This window comes from Anomaloglossus baeobatrachus, chromosome 3, assembly GCF_048569485.1.
Source record: "Anomaloglossus baeobatrachus isolate aAnoBae1 chromosome 3, aAnoBae1.hap1, whole genome shotgun sequence".
In the NCBI taxonomy this organism is placed as follows: Eukaryota; Metazoa; Chordata; class Amphibia; order Anura; family Aromobatidae; genus Anomaloglossus; species Anomaloglossus baeobatrachus.
In genome coordinates this window covers 174365515-174383810 of record NC_134355.1, presented here as the reverse complement: position 1 = coordinate 174383810, position 18296 = coordinate 174365515, and the positions used below count along the sequence as shown (strand labels likewise).

General features: G+C 49.3%; 1 protein-coding gene across 1 annotated transcript in view; it reads right to left on the bottom strand.

Moving 5' to 3' along the window:
• TMEM87B (transmembrane protein 87B) overlaps positions 1-18296 on the bottom strand; it is a 101621-nt gene that overhangs the window by 28311 nt on the left and 55014 nt on the right. Inside the window, exons 5-10 of the mRNA XM_075339590.1 lie at positions 12872-12907; positions 10422-10445; positions 3284-3380; positions 2502-2563; positions 1606-1789; positions 1426-1525 (exon numbers count right to left, since the gene is read on the bottom strand). Coding sequence (XP_075195705.1) covers positions 1426-1525; positions 1606-1789; positions 2502-2563; positions 3284-3380; positions 10422-10445; positions 12872-12907 — 503 coding nt within the window. The remainder of the gene's footprint in view (positions 1-1425; positions 1526-1605; positions 1790-2501; positions 2564-3283; positions 3381-10421; positions 10446-12871; positions 12908-18296) is intronic.

Here is an 18296-nt window from a genome sequence, read left to right as displayed (position 1 = left end):
GTACATATGTACTGTATACAGTACACCATTGTACTGTACAGTTTATACTATATATCATGTCTATCAATTTGCATTTGTGGATACAGTATTGCACTTTTTCTGCTAACCAGTACAGCACATTGCTTGTACTGTACCTCCCGCACACCAACAATTTTATTGTAAGCAAAAGTGCTGTTTAATTTGTTTTACATGTTTTTACTGTACAGTATTTTGTATTAGTGTACTGTAATAATTTTATATGAATACAGTACATTATTTTGTATTACTGTTTGGGTTGTGGAACGAATCTGTGTTTCCTATGGGAACATTTGATTTGATATCAAAGAGTAACTTGGTTTAAGAGCACACTCCCGGAACCAATTATGCTCGTAATCCAAGGTTCCACTGTATCGGAATTAGTAGATGGCTTATTAAAAAGTGGCAAAGGAAACTGGAATGGCAGATAGCCTCTTTTGTTTTAGAAAGTGAGCCATCTTTAGTTCTCCCTCTTGAAGGCCTCCACAAGCATCCAAGACCCCCCCCTTATAGGAACCATTATAAAATGTCCTATTCTTATAGCATACAAAAGGATTTTAAGAATCAAAATTTGCACAAATAGATAAATGGCCCTAAGAAAACCAAAGAAAATGGCCCTAAGAAAACCAAAGAAAATGGGATGCTAGAAATGGAATATTGCTTAAGTAACACAAGCTGTTCCAGGAAAACATCTAAAATGTATTTTTATGTGATGAGATTGGATTTTTAGGCAAAAAGACTTTCCGACCATAGCCTGTTCCTCCAAATAAAAGTGTGAATTTTGCCAATCAAAATAATTTGTCTGATTGTTAGTTTGTAGCAAAGGAACTGAATTAGGCCGGTTTCACATTTGCATTGTTTTGACGGAAACTGAATCCAGCACAGATGCAGTTCAGTTCATTTATTTACAGTGGAAGTGCGACACCATGCGGATACATGCGATTGTGTATGAAGCACACAAACGCATGGTGTCGCACTTCCACTGTAAATAAATGAGCTGTACTGCATCTGTGCTGGATTCAATTTCCGTCAAAACAACGCAAATGTGAAACCGACCTTAGGCGTCACTCTAGACATCCAGATTCCAAAGTTAGGAGCTTTTCCTCCAGAAATACCCCTGCCCTCATATATCCTGTGACCAGAAGACCACATAAGCCCACACAGCCAGTAGGTTGCCTCAATGCTGCGCCATTCTAGAGCGATATTTGATTTCTAACATGAAATCCAGAATATGACCACATTTGTTTCTTCTGAACACCATATTTATTCCACCAGAATAAAAATCTGTATATTTTGGTATAAAAATGAAGGCAATCAAAATATATAAACACAAAAGCTTGGACGGAGTAATACTACAGTAGTGTGGTCTTAAAATAATAGAAGCAGTATGGCCAAATAGAAATCACTTACTTTATTATACCATATCCCAAGCTGACAATGGTAACTAATAACCGAGCCAGCGTTCTTTTAACGGCAGATACTAACTCTGCAAAGATCAGCAGACCGGGGGCTACAAAGAAGGACACAATAGTAATTAGAGCGGTGATTGTGAATTTCAGTACATGATATATTTCTAAGAAAATAACTTACAGGACACGCCGGTGCTATTTATATTCTGATATTCAGCATAAAATATGGCCTTTTCCAGCATTCCTAGGAAAATAACTGCCGCAATCCAAAACTGGATCCTTAGCAAGTCCTTCCAATAGCAGGCCGACCAGACTAGCCACATCAGTCCAAGCACAATGTACATAATGCACATCACCATGTAGAACTGCAAAGATACAAGAAATGTATGCCGTTATATCCTGAGAATAACTAGGGAAACAGAAGAAATTGTAGACGGTCAAAGCAATCTTCTGGGTCTCCGTTCTCTGTGATCAGTCATTTCCAGATGGGAATAGCATTCTCATAGAATTAGACAATAGAACAAATTATATAGAAAATCCAGATTAAAAAAAAAAAACCCACATGCGGTTCTGATCAAGACAATTTAAACATTTAAATGAAGAAAAAAAAAAAAAAAAAGAAGTGTTAAAGGGAATCTATCCCCAGATCATGCACACCGCTGACAGCGTGAGTCAGTGCCTGGCTGCGCATAGCCCCCAGGTATGTTTTTTCAGAGAAAGCATAGTCTAGTCTAAAGAGCTGACCGGGAACTATCGGGAGACACTAGTCTAGTGCAGCCCACGGCCAGCATCATTCCGCTCCATGCCAGGTGACTGACAGGTAGCTAGCCATGTAAAAACATGGGAGTGTCCTGTCAATCGACTATAGGGGGGCAGGGTGAAGCTGGCCATGGTTGTTCTAGAACTAGTCAATTCTCTCCCTTTTAGTTGGCCTTTCAAACCAGGTTTTCGCTGAATGCCGCAAACAAGCAGCCAGGCCGGAGTTTTAGGTAACATGAATCGATCGAGAGGTCCCTTTAACGATACAAGCCCTTGTAGTACACCTATAAATAGTGAATACAATGATTATTAACTTACGATCATCAATGGCCATTCTGAAGCAGAGATGTACCCATGAGGGCCTTCCATTGAGGTAGACACTGTCAGAGGAAACAGAAGGCTTGAGTATATTCAATCCTCATTGTGCGCGTCTTCCTATCACTTGATACAGTGTGCGTGCGCCAGGTGAGGATATTTCCTGTGCACTCAAATCAGCCACACGTCATTGCCATAGTAGATATAGAGTTTATTAACAGAAAGCCCCAACAGAATAGTAAAGCTAAGACTTTGAAGAATTATGACTATTCCAGGTTTCATCTCTTTAAGCAGATATCCATTTTTCCCATCCCCCATAGACATGGATACCCAGTTCAGTCCAACATGCATGTTTTCTGTAAAGGAAGAGGGGAGTATGTCACTATTACAGGCCTTTGGCGGAAGTCACTCTCAAGGGAGAAGACAATTACAATTGTCTGTCCAATGCATCTTACCCCTATATCTAGGGTGGGGGTAGTCCCCATAGATCAGTCAAATTGTAAGTTGTGCGTTTGTCCGACATTAATGTAATGTGTATGACCTGTACGATGAGATTTTGCTTGATAATTGACAACAGTCAGATATTTAGCAAAATCACATTACTAGAGAGTGACATAGCGCTCTCTAGTATAGGCCATCATATTCCTACAGAGATCCTCCAAGGACGCGCTTGTCCTTCGCATTACATCTAGGAGGTTGTATCCCTGCATTATGTACCAGAACTTACAATGGTTAGATCCTGTTGAGCACCGATATAACCAGAGTTACCCAGTTTCACTTGATACCTGTTAAACTCCATTTTTGATCCTTTGAATCTGATGACACTTGGACGACAAAAGCGTGGGGTCCATCTTGCAGAGTCTGCGCCACAACATCCAGTCCCTAAACACAAACATACGAGGATCTTAATACTACGTCAAGAATCCCAAAAATGTATTTGAAGAAGGGAATTTTGTTACTTACCGTAAATTCCTTTTCTTCTAGCTCCAATTGGGAGACCCAGACGATTGGGTGTATAGCTACTGCCTCCGGAGGCCACACAAAGCATTACACTAAAAAGTGTAAGGCCCCTCCCCTTCTGGCTATACACCCCCCGTGGGATCACGGGCTGCTCAGTTTTAGTGCTAAAGCAAGAAGGAGGAAAGCCAATAACTGGTTTAAACAAATTCAATCCGAAGTAACATCGGAGAACTGAAACCGTTCAACATGAACAACATGTGTACCCGAAAAAACCAAAAATCCCGAAGGAAACAGGGCGGGTGCTGGGTCTCCCAATTGGAGCTAGAAGAAAAGGAATTTACGGTAACAAAATTCCCTTCTTCTTCGGCGCTCCATTGGGAGACCCAGACGATTGGGACGTCCAAAAGCAGTCCCTGGGTGGGTAAATTAATACCTCAAGTTAGAGCTGCAAAACAGCCCTCCCCTACGAGGAGGCAACCGCCGCCTGCAGGACTCTTCTACCTAGGCTGGCGTCCGCCGAAGCGTAGGTATGCACCTGAATGTTTGGTGAAAGTGTGCAGACTCGACCAGGTAGCTGCCTGGCACACCTGTTGAGCCGTAGCCTGGTGTCGTAATGCCCAGGACGCACCCACGGCTCTGGTAGAATGGGCCTTCAGCCCTGATGGAACCGGAAGCCCAGCAGAACGGTAGGCTTCAAGAATTGGTTCCTTGATCCATCGAGCCAGGGTGGATTTGGAAGCCTGCGATCCTTTGCGCTTACCAGCGACAAGGACAAAGAGTGCATCCGAGCGGCGCAGGGGCGCCGTGCGGGAAATGTAGATTCTGAGTGCTCTCACGAGATCCAACAAATGCAAATCCTTTTCATACCGATGAACTGGATGAGGACAAAAGGAAGGTAAGGAGATATCCTGATTGAGATGAAAAGAGGATACCACCTTAGGGAGAAACTCCTGAATCGGGCGCAGCACTACCTTGTCCTGGTGAAAAACCAGGAAGGGAGCTTTGGATGACAGCGCTGCCAGCTCGGATACCCTCCGAAGAGACGTGACCGCTACCAGAAAGGCCACTTTCTGTGAGAGTCGAGAAAGTGAAACATCCTTCAGAGGCTCGAAGGGCGGCTTCTGGAGAGCAACTAGTACCCTGTTCAGTTCCCATGGATCTAACGGCCGTTTGTACGGAGGGACGATGTGACAAACCCCCTGCAGGAACGTGCGTACCTGAGGAAGTCGTGCTAGACGCTTTTGAAAAAATACCGATAGCGCTGAGACTTGCCCTTTAAGGGAGCCGAGCGATAAGCCTTTTTCCAAACCAGATTGCAGGAAGGAAAGAAAGGTAGGCAATGCAAATGGCCAGGGGGACACTCCCTGTGCCGAGCACCAGGATAAGAAAATCTTCCACGTTCTGTGGTAGATCTTAGCAGACGTGGGCTTCCTAGCCTGTCTCATGGTGGCCACGACCCCTTGAGATAATCCTGAAGATGCTAGTATCCAGGACTCAATGGCCACACAGTCAGGTTCAGGGCCGTAGAATTCAGATGGAAAAACGGCCCTTGTGACAGTAAGTCTGGCCGGTCTGGTAGCGCCCACGGTTGGCCGACCGTGAGATGCCACAGATCCGGATACCACGACCTCCTCGGCCAGTCTGGGGCGACGAGCAGGACGCGGCGGCAATCGGACCTGATCTTGCGTAGCACTCTGGGCAAGAGTGCCAGAGGGGGAAAAACATAGGGCAGCTGGAACTGCGACCAATCTTGCACTAAGGCGTCTGCCGCCAGAGCTCTGTGATCGCGAGACCGTGCCATGAAAGTTGGGACCTTGTTGTTGTGCCGGGACGCCATTAGGTCGACGTCCGGCCTTCCCCAGCGGCGACAGATTTCCTGAAACACGTCCGGGTGAAGGGACCATTCCCCTGCGTCCATACCCTGGCGACTGAGGAAGTCCGCTTCCCAGTTTTCTACGCCGGGGATGTGAACTGCGGATATGGTGGAGGCCGTGGCTTCCACCCACATCAGAATCCGCCGGACTTCCTGGAAGGCTTGCCGACTGCGTGTCCCGCCTTGGTGGTTGATGTATGCCACCGCTGTGGAGTTGTCCGACTGAATTCGGATCTGCTTTCCTTCCAGCCACTGCTGGAAGGCTTGTAGGGCAAGATACACTGCCCTGATTTCCAGAACATTGATCTGAAGGGTGGACTCCTGCTGAGTCCACGTACCCTGAGCCCTGTGGTGGAGAAAAACTGCTCCCCATCCTGACAGACTCGCGTCTGTCGTGACCACCGCCCAGGATGGGGGTAGGAAGGACCTTCCTTGTGATAATGAGGTGGGAAGAAGCCACCATTGAAGAGAGTCCTTGGCCGTCTGGGAAAGGGCGACTTTCCTGTCTAAGGACGTCGACTTCCCGTCCCATTGGCGGAGAATGTCCCATTGAAGTGGGCGCAGATGAAACTGCGCAAACGGTACTGCCTCCATTGCCGCCACCATCTTCCCCAGGAAGTGCATGAGGCGTCTTAAGGGGTGCGACTGGCCTTGAAGGAGAGAGTGCACCCCTGTCTGTAGTGAACGCTGCTTGTCCATCGGAAGCTTCACTGTCGCTGAGAGAGTATGAAACTCCATGCCAAGATATGTTAGTGATTGGGTCGGTGACAGATTTGACTTTGAAAAGTTGATGATCCACCCGAAAGTCTGGAGAGTCTCCAGCGCAACGTTCAGGCTGTGTTGGCATGCCTCTTGAGAGGGTGCCTTGACAAGTAGATCGTCCAAGTAAGGGATCACCGAGTGTCCCTGAGAGTGCAAGACTGCTACCACTGCTGCCATGACCTTGGTGAAAACCCGTGGGGCTGTCGCCAGACCAAATGGCAGGGCTACGAACTGAAGGTGTTCGTCTCCTATAACGAAGCGTAGAAAACGCTGGTGCTCTGGAGCAATCGGCACGTGGAGATAAGCATCCTTGATGTCTATTGATGCTAGGAAATCTCCTTGAGACATCGAGGCAATGACGGAGCGGAGAGATTCCATCCGGAACCGCCTGGTTTTCACATGCTTGTTGAGCAGTTTTAGGTCCAGAACAGGACGGAAAGAGCCGTCCTTTTTTGGCACCACAAACAGATTGGAGTAAAAACCTTGACCTCGTTCCTGAAGAGGAACAGGGATCACCACTCCTTCTGCCCTTAGAGAGCACACCGCCTGCAGAAGAGCATCGGCTCGGTCGGGATGTGGGGAAGTTCTGAAGAACCGAGGCGGAGGACGAGAACTGAACTCTATCCGGTACCCGTGAGACAAAATGTCTGTTACCCACCGGTCCTTGACCTGTGGCAGCCAAATGCCGCAAAAGCGGGAGAGCCTGCCACCGACCGAGGATGCGGAGAGAGGAGGCCGAAAGTCATGAGGCAGCCGGCTTGGAAGCGGTTCCTCCGGCTGCTTTCTTTGGGCGTGAGTGAGTCCGCCAGGAATCTGAGCTCCTCTGCTCCTTCTGAGTCCTTTTGGACGAGGAGAATTGGGCCCTGCCCGAACCTCGAAAGGACCGAAACCTCGACTGTCCCCTCCACTGTTGAGGTTTGCTTGATCTGGGCTGGGGTAAGGAAGAGTCCTTACCCTTGGACTGTTTAATGATTTCAGCCAATTGCTCACCAAACAGTCTGTCTTGAGATAAAGGCAGACTGGTTAAGCATTTTTTGGAAGCAGAATCTGCTTTCCATTCCTTTAACCATAAGGCTCTGCGTAAAACCACAGAGTTGGCGGACGCCATTGACGTACGGCTGGTAGAGTCCAAGACCGCATTGATAGCGTAAGTCGCAAACGCAGACATTTGCGAGGTCAAGGACGCCACTTGCGGCACTGATGGACGTATGACAGAGTCCACCTGCGCCAGACCAGCTGAAATAGCTTGGAGTGCCCACACGGCTGCGAATGCTGGAGCAAACGACGCGCCGATAGCTTCATAGACAGATTTCAACCAAAGGTCCATCTGTCTGTCATTGGCATCTTTAAGTGAAGCCCCATCTTCCACTGCAACTATGGATCTAGCCGCAAGCCTGGAGATTGGGGGGTCCACCTTTGGACACTGGGTCCAGCGTTTGACCACGTCAGGGGGAAAGGGATAACGTGTATCCTTAAGACGTTTGGAGAAACGCTTATCTGGATAAGCATGGTGTTTCTGGACTGCTTCTCTGAAGTCAGCGTGGTCCAGAAAAGTACTCAATTTACGTTTGGGATACCTGAAATGGAATTTCTCCTGCTGTGCTGCTGCCTCCTCCGCTGGAGGAGAAATATCCAGCAGTCTATTGATGGCCGCTATAAGATCATTCACCATGGCGTCACCATCAGGGGTATCCAGGTTGAGAGCAGTCTCAGGATTAGACTCCTGATCACCTAGCTCTGTCTCATCATACAGAGAATCCTCTCGCTGAGACCCTGACCAGCGTGATGACGCCGAGGGTCTCTCCCAGCGAGCTCGCTTAGGCTGCCTGGGACTGTCGTCCGAGTCAGAGCCTTCAGCCTGTGATGCCTGGGACCCCCTTGGAGCACGGATTAGTTCCAACTGAGGGGGACCGGGGAACATTGAATCAGCAGCGCCCATGGTCTGAGTGACCGGCCTGGACTGCAAAGTTTCTAGAATTTTTGTCATAGTCACAGACATCTTATCAGCAAAAACTGCAAACTCTGTCCCCGTCACCGGGGCAGGGTTCACAGGCGTCTCTGCCTGGGCCACTACTAGCATAGACTCCGGCTGACGAAGTGGCACAGGGACCGAACATTGCACACAATGGGGGTCAGTGGAACCTGCCGGTAGATCAGCCCCACATGCGGTACAGGCAGCATATAAAGCCCGTGCCTTGGCACCCTTGCTTTTTGCGGTTGACATGCTGTTGTCTCCTCAGAGCAATATAGGGGTATAAGCCAAGAAGCGACCGTACAGTGCAATATATAGGTACAGACAAAAGTACACAAAACAACACTGTGGCACTAGTGGGGTCAGCACCTAGGTGCTGCTTACCGCCCGCTTAACAGCGGGTGTGTGGTCGCCAGAATCCCCTGTCTGGGTCTCCCAGGCCTATGTCCGTTCTCCAGCTCAGACTGCGTGCAGGAATGGCTGCCGGCGTCCTGTGAAGAGGGGCGGGCCGTGGGCGTGCTGCAGACAAAGAGCGGGAAACTGGCGTCCCACTGTGCCCAGTGAGAGGGCTGGAGTATGTAAATAAGACTCCAGCCCTCGGCGCTGACTATTGTACAGCGTCTCTCCCCTTCCCTGACTGACAGGGCTGGGGGCGGGAACGAAACGTAACTAGGCCGCAGAAGCCGGGGACTAGATTTATAAGCGCTGCCGTCGTAAAAGCACGGTCGGCGCGAAGTCCCCGGCGCACCACAAGTCTCAGCCGCGCCGCAGTCTCCGGGGGCGGCCGGCGCGGAAGTTCCCCACACATAAACTCACTCAGCTAAGCTGCAGTGAGTATAAGCCAAGCGCGCAGCGCTACTGTCCCCGGCGCACTAGAACACCCAGCAACGCTGGAGTGTGTCTGTGCCTGTCTGTACGGGGACACAGAGTACCTGAATGTTGCAGGGCCTTGTCCCTGACGGTACCCAGCTCCGTATCCAGCAGGATCTCCGGGTCTGTGGATGGAGCCCGGCCTCAGAGCCTGGAGGCCGGTAAGATCCCACTTCACCAGAGCCCTCAGGGGGATGGGGAAGGAAAACAGCATGTGGGCTCCAGCCTCCGTACCCGCAATGGGTACCTCAACCTTAACAAACACCGCCAACAAGAGTGGGGTGAGCAGGGAGCATGCTGGGGGCCCTATATGGGCCCTCTTTTCTTCCATCCGATATAGTCAGCAGCTACTGCTGACTAAACAGTGGAGCTATGCGTGGATGTCTGACCTCCTTCGCACAAAGCTTGAAAACTGAGCAGCCCGTGATCCCACGGGGGGTGTATAGCCAGAAGGGGAGGGGCCTTACACTTTTTAGTGTAATGCTTTGTGTGGCCTCCGGAGGCAGTAGCTATACACCCAATCGTCTGGGTCTCCCAATGGAGCGCCGAAGAAAACAATTTGGAATGGGTAATTGGAAAATTTCTAATATAACATTAGCTCCACATAGTGACCTCTGTTTCCTAGGTGGGACTGGTCTCTGCTCGCCACGGTCCCACCTTACAATGGACACTGACAATGCGTTCAGTTGCCAGCTCATCGCTTCTCACTGCGCATTGAAAAGAATATCACACAGTGACAAGTGAGCTCATACTGAGCATGTGTCGGAATGGACGACTGATGCTTGCTCAGTAGACAAGGGAGTACCCAGGCACTGAAAACACTGATTATCAGGAAGGAGGCAGAGGCTGCAGCAGTGATCACGACCTCTGCTGCCTGATGAGGTCTTGTTTGACTATACCAGCATGCATTGGGGATTGTCAAACTGTACGTCATCAGCACAGAGGTTTAAAAAAAAAAAAAAACATTAAAAAAAAAGTTAGATTAAAGAGGGAATGAAAAACTTTTTCAAGTATATTAGAAAAACAATAAGTTTGCTATAATAAAAAACAATTCAAATCAATATTCGTGTCGGAGGTACCCCTTTATTGAATCAAGGTCATATCGATTGCTGGAGTGCTAAATACCACTCATTGACCCAAATCTATAAAATTGACGGAACTACTTACATTTTTTAAAAAAAATGTTTGCGTCTTGTATATAATACATACGTACATAAATAAACACTATACAGTGCTATATAGTATATACAGTATAGTACAGTATATGAACACTATATACAGTACACAATATATAGTACTGAAACCCATCGCAAATGTAGATACGGTTTAAAAAAAATGGCTGAAACACATAATAAATTTGGTGCGCAGCATATAAAACTTTATAATGTGATTTCACTAAAATTCTGCCATATTTTGCCTAATAAATCTCCTTAAAGTTAATTCTTGTATACACTAAATCCCAGGAACGTTCAATAAATCATCTTACCTTTGACCTCAAAGGGACAGATTTCTGAAAAACAAGGGAGGAAAAACCTTTATAGCTGAATGCCAACAAATCGTTAAATTATGTCTACATTACATCACATACATAAATCACTACACTTTTTTTTAGATTTGACTCCTGTAAAAAGTGAATCCAGGCATAAAGCCTCTCCTTCTATAAATCTGCTGAAATCAGACATATCGGGAGTAACCCCGCTTCTACCTCATGCAATAGGAACACGACATTGCTACTTTTGAGTCCTGCTCATCGTTTGGGATCTTGTCACAGCGCACAGCTTTGCCCAAACAGAAAACTCCATTAAAATAATACGACTGTTATTGCTGCTTGGGTGAAAACTCGTTAATATGCGTGTTCTTGTCCTCCACATTATGTTCCTGCAGGTTTTTCAAGAACTTCTTTGCATTAAGAAGGTGCCAGAGTGCACAAATGTTGCAAACCTTGCCATCCGCTTCTCCCATGTTCTCCCACCCCCTCCCCATCAGTCTAAGGCCCTTACTCTTGCTGCCACTTTTCAGGGTGCAGTGTTGTTGAGTAGACAAGTCACGCATACACTGCATAGTGCAGGACATTAGTAAGTGCTTTATTAAGTTCAGATCAGCAAGTTTCCTTTTTGTAATCGTCTAGATCAGAGTTGGGCAAAATGAGGCCCAGGACAGCCAAATGCTAAAAACCATGGCCCATAGGCCACACCATGCCCTCGCATACCTCCCGCCAACCCACCTTTCAATGTCACAGATATCTGCATCCTCAGGATGCTGAGAGCGGTGACTACATTGGTGGAGGATGGAGCCGCCGGCTCCTTCTTCCACCAATCAGCATAAGACAGTACACACGGAAATGTCATTACATCGCGTCTGCTATACAGAGAGTCAGTGCACCAGACAGGAGCAGAGCGCTGCAGGAATAGGAGCAATATGAGTAGGTGGTGGGTTTTTTTCCATATGTATATAGGATAATTACCATATTTTTCAGACTATAAGACGCACTTTTTCCCCCCCAAATGTTGGGGGAAAGTGGGGGGTGCGTCTTATAGTCTGAATGTAGGGCTGTGGGGAATGAGGATTCTGCGGTGGAGCGGGTCATCGGCGGCACGAGCAAGCTGTAGCAGCGCCTGCCGTGACCACGTGGGCCCGTTCATTTCATATGCACGCCCATCCTCCCACCCATTATCTCTCAGCGCTGAAGCCGGCGCTGACAGGTGGGCAGGATGATGGGCGGGGGTTGTGCGCATTGTAAAGAGCTGGCCCTCATGATCACCCCTGGTAACTACAGCCTGGAGGGATCATGTGCGGCTGTATTCACTGCCCCCCGCGCATCATCATCAGAGCGGGGATGGGGGGGGGCAGTGAATAAGTACGGTATTCTCACCGTTCCCTGCAGCATCGCGATATCCTCCTGTCTGCCGGCCCGCTGATCTGTGTAGAGAGCGGTGAGCACAGAGATGACGTCATCCCTGTGCTCACCGCTAGTCTCCACACACATCAGCGAGCCGGCAGACAGGAGGACATTGCGATGCTGCAGGGGAACGGCTCCACACAGGTCATCAGCGCTGCTGCTGACACAGAGAGGAAGACGAGCGATGCTGCTGGAGTGAGGAAAGGAGAGAATAAACATTTATTTTTTTCAGGGCCATAGGATACAGGCCATATAGCAGGATGGGGATATATAATGAGCAGGATGGGGGTATATAATGAGCAGGATGGGGGTATATAACAGGATGGAGGCTATACCAGGATAGGGACTATACCAAAATGAGGGACATATACACAAGGATGGGTATCATATACAAGGCAGGAGGATCATTACCAGGATGGGGTACCTTAGTAGAGAATTTGGGGACATTACCCCTATAACAGTGTCACCAGCAGAACCTCACCCCATAACAGTGTGTCATGACCACATTTTTTGCTTAAACTTTTATTTTCCTATTTTCCTCCTCTAAAACCAGGGTGCGTCTTATGGTCCGGTGCGTCTTAAGGCCCCGTCACACACAGAGATAAATCTTTGGCAGATCTGTGGTTGCAGTGAAATCATGGACATATTGTTCCATTTGTACACAGCCACAAACCTGGCACTGATTGTCCACAATTTCACTGCAACCACAGATCTGTAGCAAAAATATGGTACATGTATACAGAGGGCTTCATGAAGACTCAAACTGTATATAGAGGGGCTATATGGGGGCTCCGATTGTATGTAGGGGGCTATGTGGAAGCTCATTCTGTATATCTGGCGATTGTGTGTGAGGTCATACTGCATATAAGGGGATGTCAGCATACTTAATGCTGTTCAAGCTTAAGTGATAAAAAAGAATAATTAATGTTAATATTGAGCATAATTAACTTCAGTCTATTGATTCAGCCCTCCACACTAGTCAAGGCCTCATGTAAAATTAATTTCCGACTCCTGCCCTATACAATATGATATCTTACCTGCTTCTGAAGGTCCTCTGAAGCGGAAAACTTTTTCTGTTAGCAAAAAAAAAACAAAAAAAAAGACGATGTCATTTTATAAGCTCATATCTCAGGAGAGGGATCACGTGATCCTGTGATCATGTGACCTGTTCAACTAGATCGCAAGACAATACTTTTTACTGTGTCTACATTTCGGGAAGATTTGTGGTGATGATGGACACGAGCCTCTGAAGTCACAGCTTTGAGAAGCATAACCTAAAGGGCATTTACACTGCAAGATAATCGTGAAGCAGCATTGTCACAAACGCTTGATTCCCAATTCTCCTGCGGTGCGGACAGGCTGGCAATCACTCAATGAAGGAGGAAAGTGTTCATTAATCCGGTGAACTGATCTTAGGTGTAGCTCAAAGAAATCATTTTCCACGATACATTGTCTTGTACGAACAGGAACAATGCCAGCCTGCGCACTGAGCGATCATTTGCCTTTGTAATCAGACATTTAAACAACCCCCAATCAGTAAAAGTTTACCAATCGGTTGGTCAGTCAATGTAAATGGACCTTAAAGGGAATCTGTCAGCAGGTTTTTGCTACCTCATTGGAGAGCACAGCATGATTTATGCAGAGAGACCCTGAATCCATGTCACTTAGTTTACTGGGTGCAGCCATTCTGACACCACCAGAGTTTTTAGATTTAACATTTAGGAGAGCTGAGAAAGCTGTGCCACTCACACCAAGCTCCCTATACACAAAGTCTATAGACAATGATCAGCTAATCACAGCAGGTGGTGTGTGGGACTGATCTCTGGCTGACCTAGGGTACCTTCACACTTAGCGATGCAACAGCGATCCGACCAGCGATCTGACCTGGTCAGGATCGCTGCTGCATCGCTACATGGTCGCTGGTGAGCTGTCAAACAGGCAGATCTCACCAGCGACCACTGAACAGCCCCCAGCCAGCAGCGACGTGCAAGCGACGCTGCGCTTGTACGGAGCCGCCGACTGGAAGCTGCGGAGACTGGTAACTAAGGTAAACATCGGGTATGGTTACCCGATGTTTACATTAGTTACCAGCGCTGTGTGCAGGGAGCAGGGAGCCGCGCACACTGAGCGCTGGCTCCTTGCTCTCCTAGCTGCTGTACACATCAGGTTAATTAACCCGATGTGTAATGCAGCTACATGTGCAGAGAGCAAGGAGCCGCGCACACTGCTTAGCGCTGGCTCCTTGCTCTCCTAGCTGCTATACACATCGGGTTAATTAACCCGATGTGTACAGCAGCTACATGTGCAGAGAGCCGGAGCCGGCAGCACAGGCAGCGTGAGAGCTGCGGAGGCTGGTAACTAAGGTAAATATCGGGTAACCACCTTGGTTACCCGATGTTTATCTTGGTTACAAGCTTACCTCAGCTGTCAGACGCCGGCTCCTGCTCCCTGCTCGCTTCATTTGTCGCTCTCTCGCTGTCACACACAGCGATGTGTGTGTCACAGCGGGAGAGCGGCTTTGAAGAAAACGAACCAGGGCTGTGTGTAACGAGCAGCGATCTCGCAGCAGGGGCCAGATCGCTGCTCAGTGTCATACACAGCGAGATCGCTAATGAGGTCACTGCTGCGTCACAAAAAGCGTGACTAAGCAGCGATCTCGGCAGCGAGCTCGCTGTGTGTGAAGCACCCCCTAGTCCAACAATGATAATAATCTCCTAAGCTAAAACAAACATTGCAGGAAAAGAACTGCACACAGTGTGATAGAGATGCACCTCTGAAAGCTCTGTGGTAACCTCTACAGCACACAGTGTTCAGATTAGATTAAAAAAAAAACACCTGCTGACATTACCTTTAAGGACAAGCCAGCAATAGTAAAAAACATTTAATTGAGAGTAATGGTATACAAATTGGGGCACCATAACACAGTCCTAATTGTTTTTTTTCTGTAACACATTGTAAAATTGTCCTTTTTGGGGTTTCACATTTTAAATTTGTTACATCACAAATGGTGCAATTTGGGATTTAATCTGAATGAGAGGGAAAAAAAAAATATCAAACTTTCCCAGACCTACTTGAACCGGGAGAAAAGAAAAAGATAAATAGCTGAATTTATTCGTTCACCACCAATAACAAACATATACATACACACACATACACTAATATATACACTGATATATATATATATATATATATATATATATATATATATATATATATATATATATATATATATATATATATATATATATATATATATATATATATATATATATATAATTGCCATATTCTGTCTGTCTGTCTTGCTCCAAAATTGTGTCCTTACGGTGACACAAAGCTGATTGGCCGCTGGGCTCGCCATGGCCCCGACCCCCGCACGGAATGGCCGCTCGCCCAGGCTGCGCCCCCCCACGGATTGGCCGGCCGCTCACCCAGGCTCCGCCCCCCCACAGATTGGCCTCTCGCCCCGGCACCCTGCAGGCATTGGCAACTCGGCCATGCCCCGCCCCCCTCACGCAATGCACGCTAGCTCTGGCCCCTCCCCCCCCCACGCATTCCCCGAACCGACACGGTCACGGAGCCACGATTCCAAGGTGAGTACTGTACCCCCGGGAGCCCACATCAGCGTACGCCGCCAACCCAGCCGACACATACCCTCGCATTGCTGGGGCTGGCCGGCGTATGCTGGTGTGGGCTCCCGTGCGAGCGGGGGACGAGATACGCTGGTAACCATCTTAGCATAGTTACCAGCGCATCAAGGTCCTGCAGCGGCGGAACATCCACACACGCACACACATCAGATCACACTCACTCTCACACACACCTCACACACACACATCACATCGCATCCAAACACTCACAATATCCTGGGATATCGCTTGCTTCTCGGCAGCGATACTGTGCTGTGAGCTTCCAGGACCTGCCGGAGGATCACATGGCCAGAAGCATGTGGTATCTCCGGATGTTGTGAGTGTGAGCGCGTATGTGCAATATCGTCAATGTGTGTGTGAGTGTATGCGATCGGGTGTGTGTGAGTGTATGCGATCGGGTGTGTGTGAGTGTATGCGATCGGGTGTGTGTGTGTGTGTGTGTGTGTGAGTGAGTGTATGCGATCGGATCTGTGAGTGTCGGCAGAGGAGCACGGCGTGCTGGAGGAGGCTGGGAGGAGAGAGGCTGATCCTGGGGAAGGCTGGGATGGGGAGGCTGAGAGAAGAGAGGCTGAGGCTGGAGTAGGCTGGGAGGAGAGAGGCTGATGCTGGGAGGAGAGAGGCTGATGCTGGGGGAGGCTGGGAGAGAGGCTGATGCTGGGAGAGGCTGGGAGAGAGGCTGATGCTGGGAGGAGAGAGGCTGATGCTGGGAGGAGAGAGGCTGATGCTGGGAGGAGAGAGGCTGATGCTGGGAGGAGAGAGGCTGATGCTGGGAGGAGAGAGGCTGATGCTGGGAGGAGAGAGGCTGATGCTGGGAGGAGAGAGGCTGATGCTGGGAGGAGAGAGGCTGATGCTGGGAGGAGAGAGGCTGATGCTGGGAGGAGAGAGGCTGATGCTGGGAGGAGAGAGGCTGATGCTGGGAGGAGAGAGGCTGATGCTGGGAGGAGAGAGGCTGATGCTGGGAGGAGAGAGGCTGATGCTGGGAGGAGAGAGGCTGATGCTGGGAGGAGAGAGGCTGATGCTGGGAGGAGAGAGGCTGATGCTGGGAGGAGAGAGGCTGATGCTGGGAGGAGAGAGGCTGATGCTGGGAGGAGAGAGGCTGATGCTGCGGGTAGAGAGGCTGATGCTGCGGGCAGAGAGGCTGATGCTGGTGCAGCATGGGGGATGGAGCACGATCGGGGGTGCGTTTGGGAGTGCGCAGCATGGCGGATGGAGCACGTTTGGGAGTGCGCAGCATGGCGGATGGAGCACGTTTGGGAGTGCGCAGCATGGCGGATGGAGCACGTTTGGGAGTGCGCAGCATGGCAGATGGAGCACGTTTGGGAGTGCGCAGCATGGCGGATGGAGCACGTTTGGGAGTGCGCAGCATGGCGGATGGAGCACATTTGGGAGTGCGCAGCATGGCGGATGGAGCACGTTTGGGAGTGCGCAGCATGGCGGATGGAGCACGTTTGGGAGTGCGCAGCATGGCGGATGGAGCACGTTTGGGAGTGCGCAGCATGGCGGATGGAGCACGTTTGGGAGTGCGCAGCATGGCGGATGGAGCACGTTTCGGAGTGCGCAGCATGGGAGATGGAGCACGATGGGGGGTGCGCAGCATAGGGGATGGAGCACGATGGGGAGTGCGCTGCATGGGGGATGGAGCACGATGGGGAGTGCGCTGCATGGGGGATGGAGGACGATGGGAAGTGCACACCTCCCCCCAACACACACACACACGCGCGCGCACTGCACAACACACCACACACACACACACACACACTGGGAACCACAAACAACTGCCCTACACAGACACCCACACACACAGACAACGCTGCACACACACAACACCCAACACACAAACACCGCGGCACACACAAATATACGCACATACCGCACAACACACACATTGCACAAAACATACCTCCCCCCAAAACACCACACACACAAACCGCGCAACACACACACACAACGCTACAGACACACAGCGCTCTTCAAACAACGCAACACACATACAACACCGCTCTCACCCCCCGTCACACCCAGAACATGTACAGCGCCCTACACAAACACTTGGTAACTACACACAACAACATACATACTATATATACACATATACATACACACATTATATAAATATAATATACTAGAAGGTGGCCCGATTCTACGCATCGGGTATTCTAGAATTTACGTATTGTGTAGTTCATGTATGATTTTTGTTATATATATATATGTTGTGTGTAGTTACCAAGTGTTTGTGTAGGCGCTGTACATGTTCTGGGTGTTGTCTGGGTGTGACGGGGGTGAGAGCGGTGTTGTATGTGTGTTGCGTTGTTTGTGGAGCGCTGTGTGTCTGTAGCGTTGTGTGTTGCGCGGTTTGTGTGTGTGTGGTGTGTTTTGGGGGGAGGTATGTTTTGTGCAATGTGTGTGTTGTGCGGTATGTGCGTATATTTGTGTGTGCCGCGGTGTTTGTGTGTTGGGTGTTGTGTGTGTGCAGCATTGTCTGTGTGTGTAGGTGTCTGTGTAGGGCAGTTGTTTGTGGTTCCCAGTGTGTGTGTGTGTGTGTGTGTGGTGTGTTGTGCACTTCCCATCGTGCTCCATCCCCCATGCTGCGCACTCCCAAACGTGCACCATCCGCCATGCTGCGCACTCCCAAACGTGCACCATCCGCCATGCTGCGCACTCCCAAACGTACACCATCCGCCATGCTGCGCACTCCCAAACGTGCTCCATCCGCCAGGCTGCGCACTCCCAAACGTGCTCCATCCGCCATGCTTCGCACTCCCAAACGTGCTCCATCCGCCATTCTGCGCACTCCCAAACGTGCTCCATCCGCCAT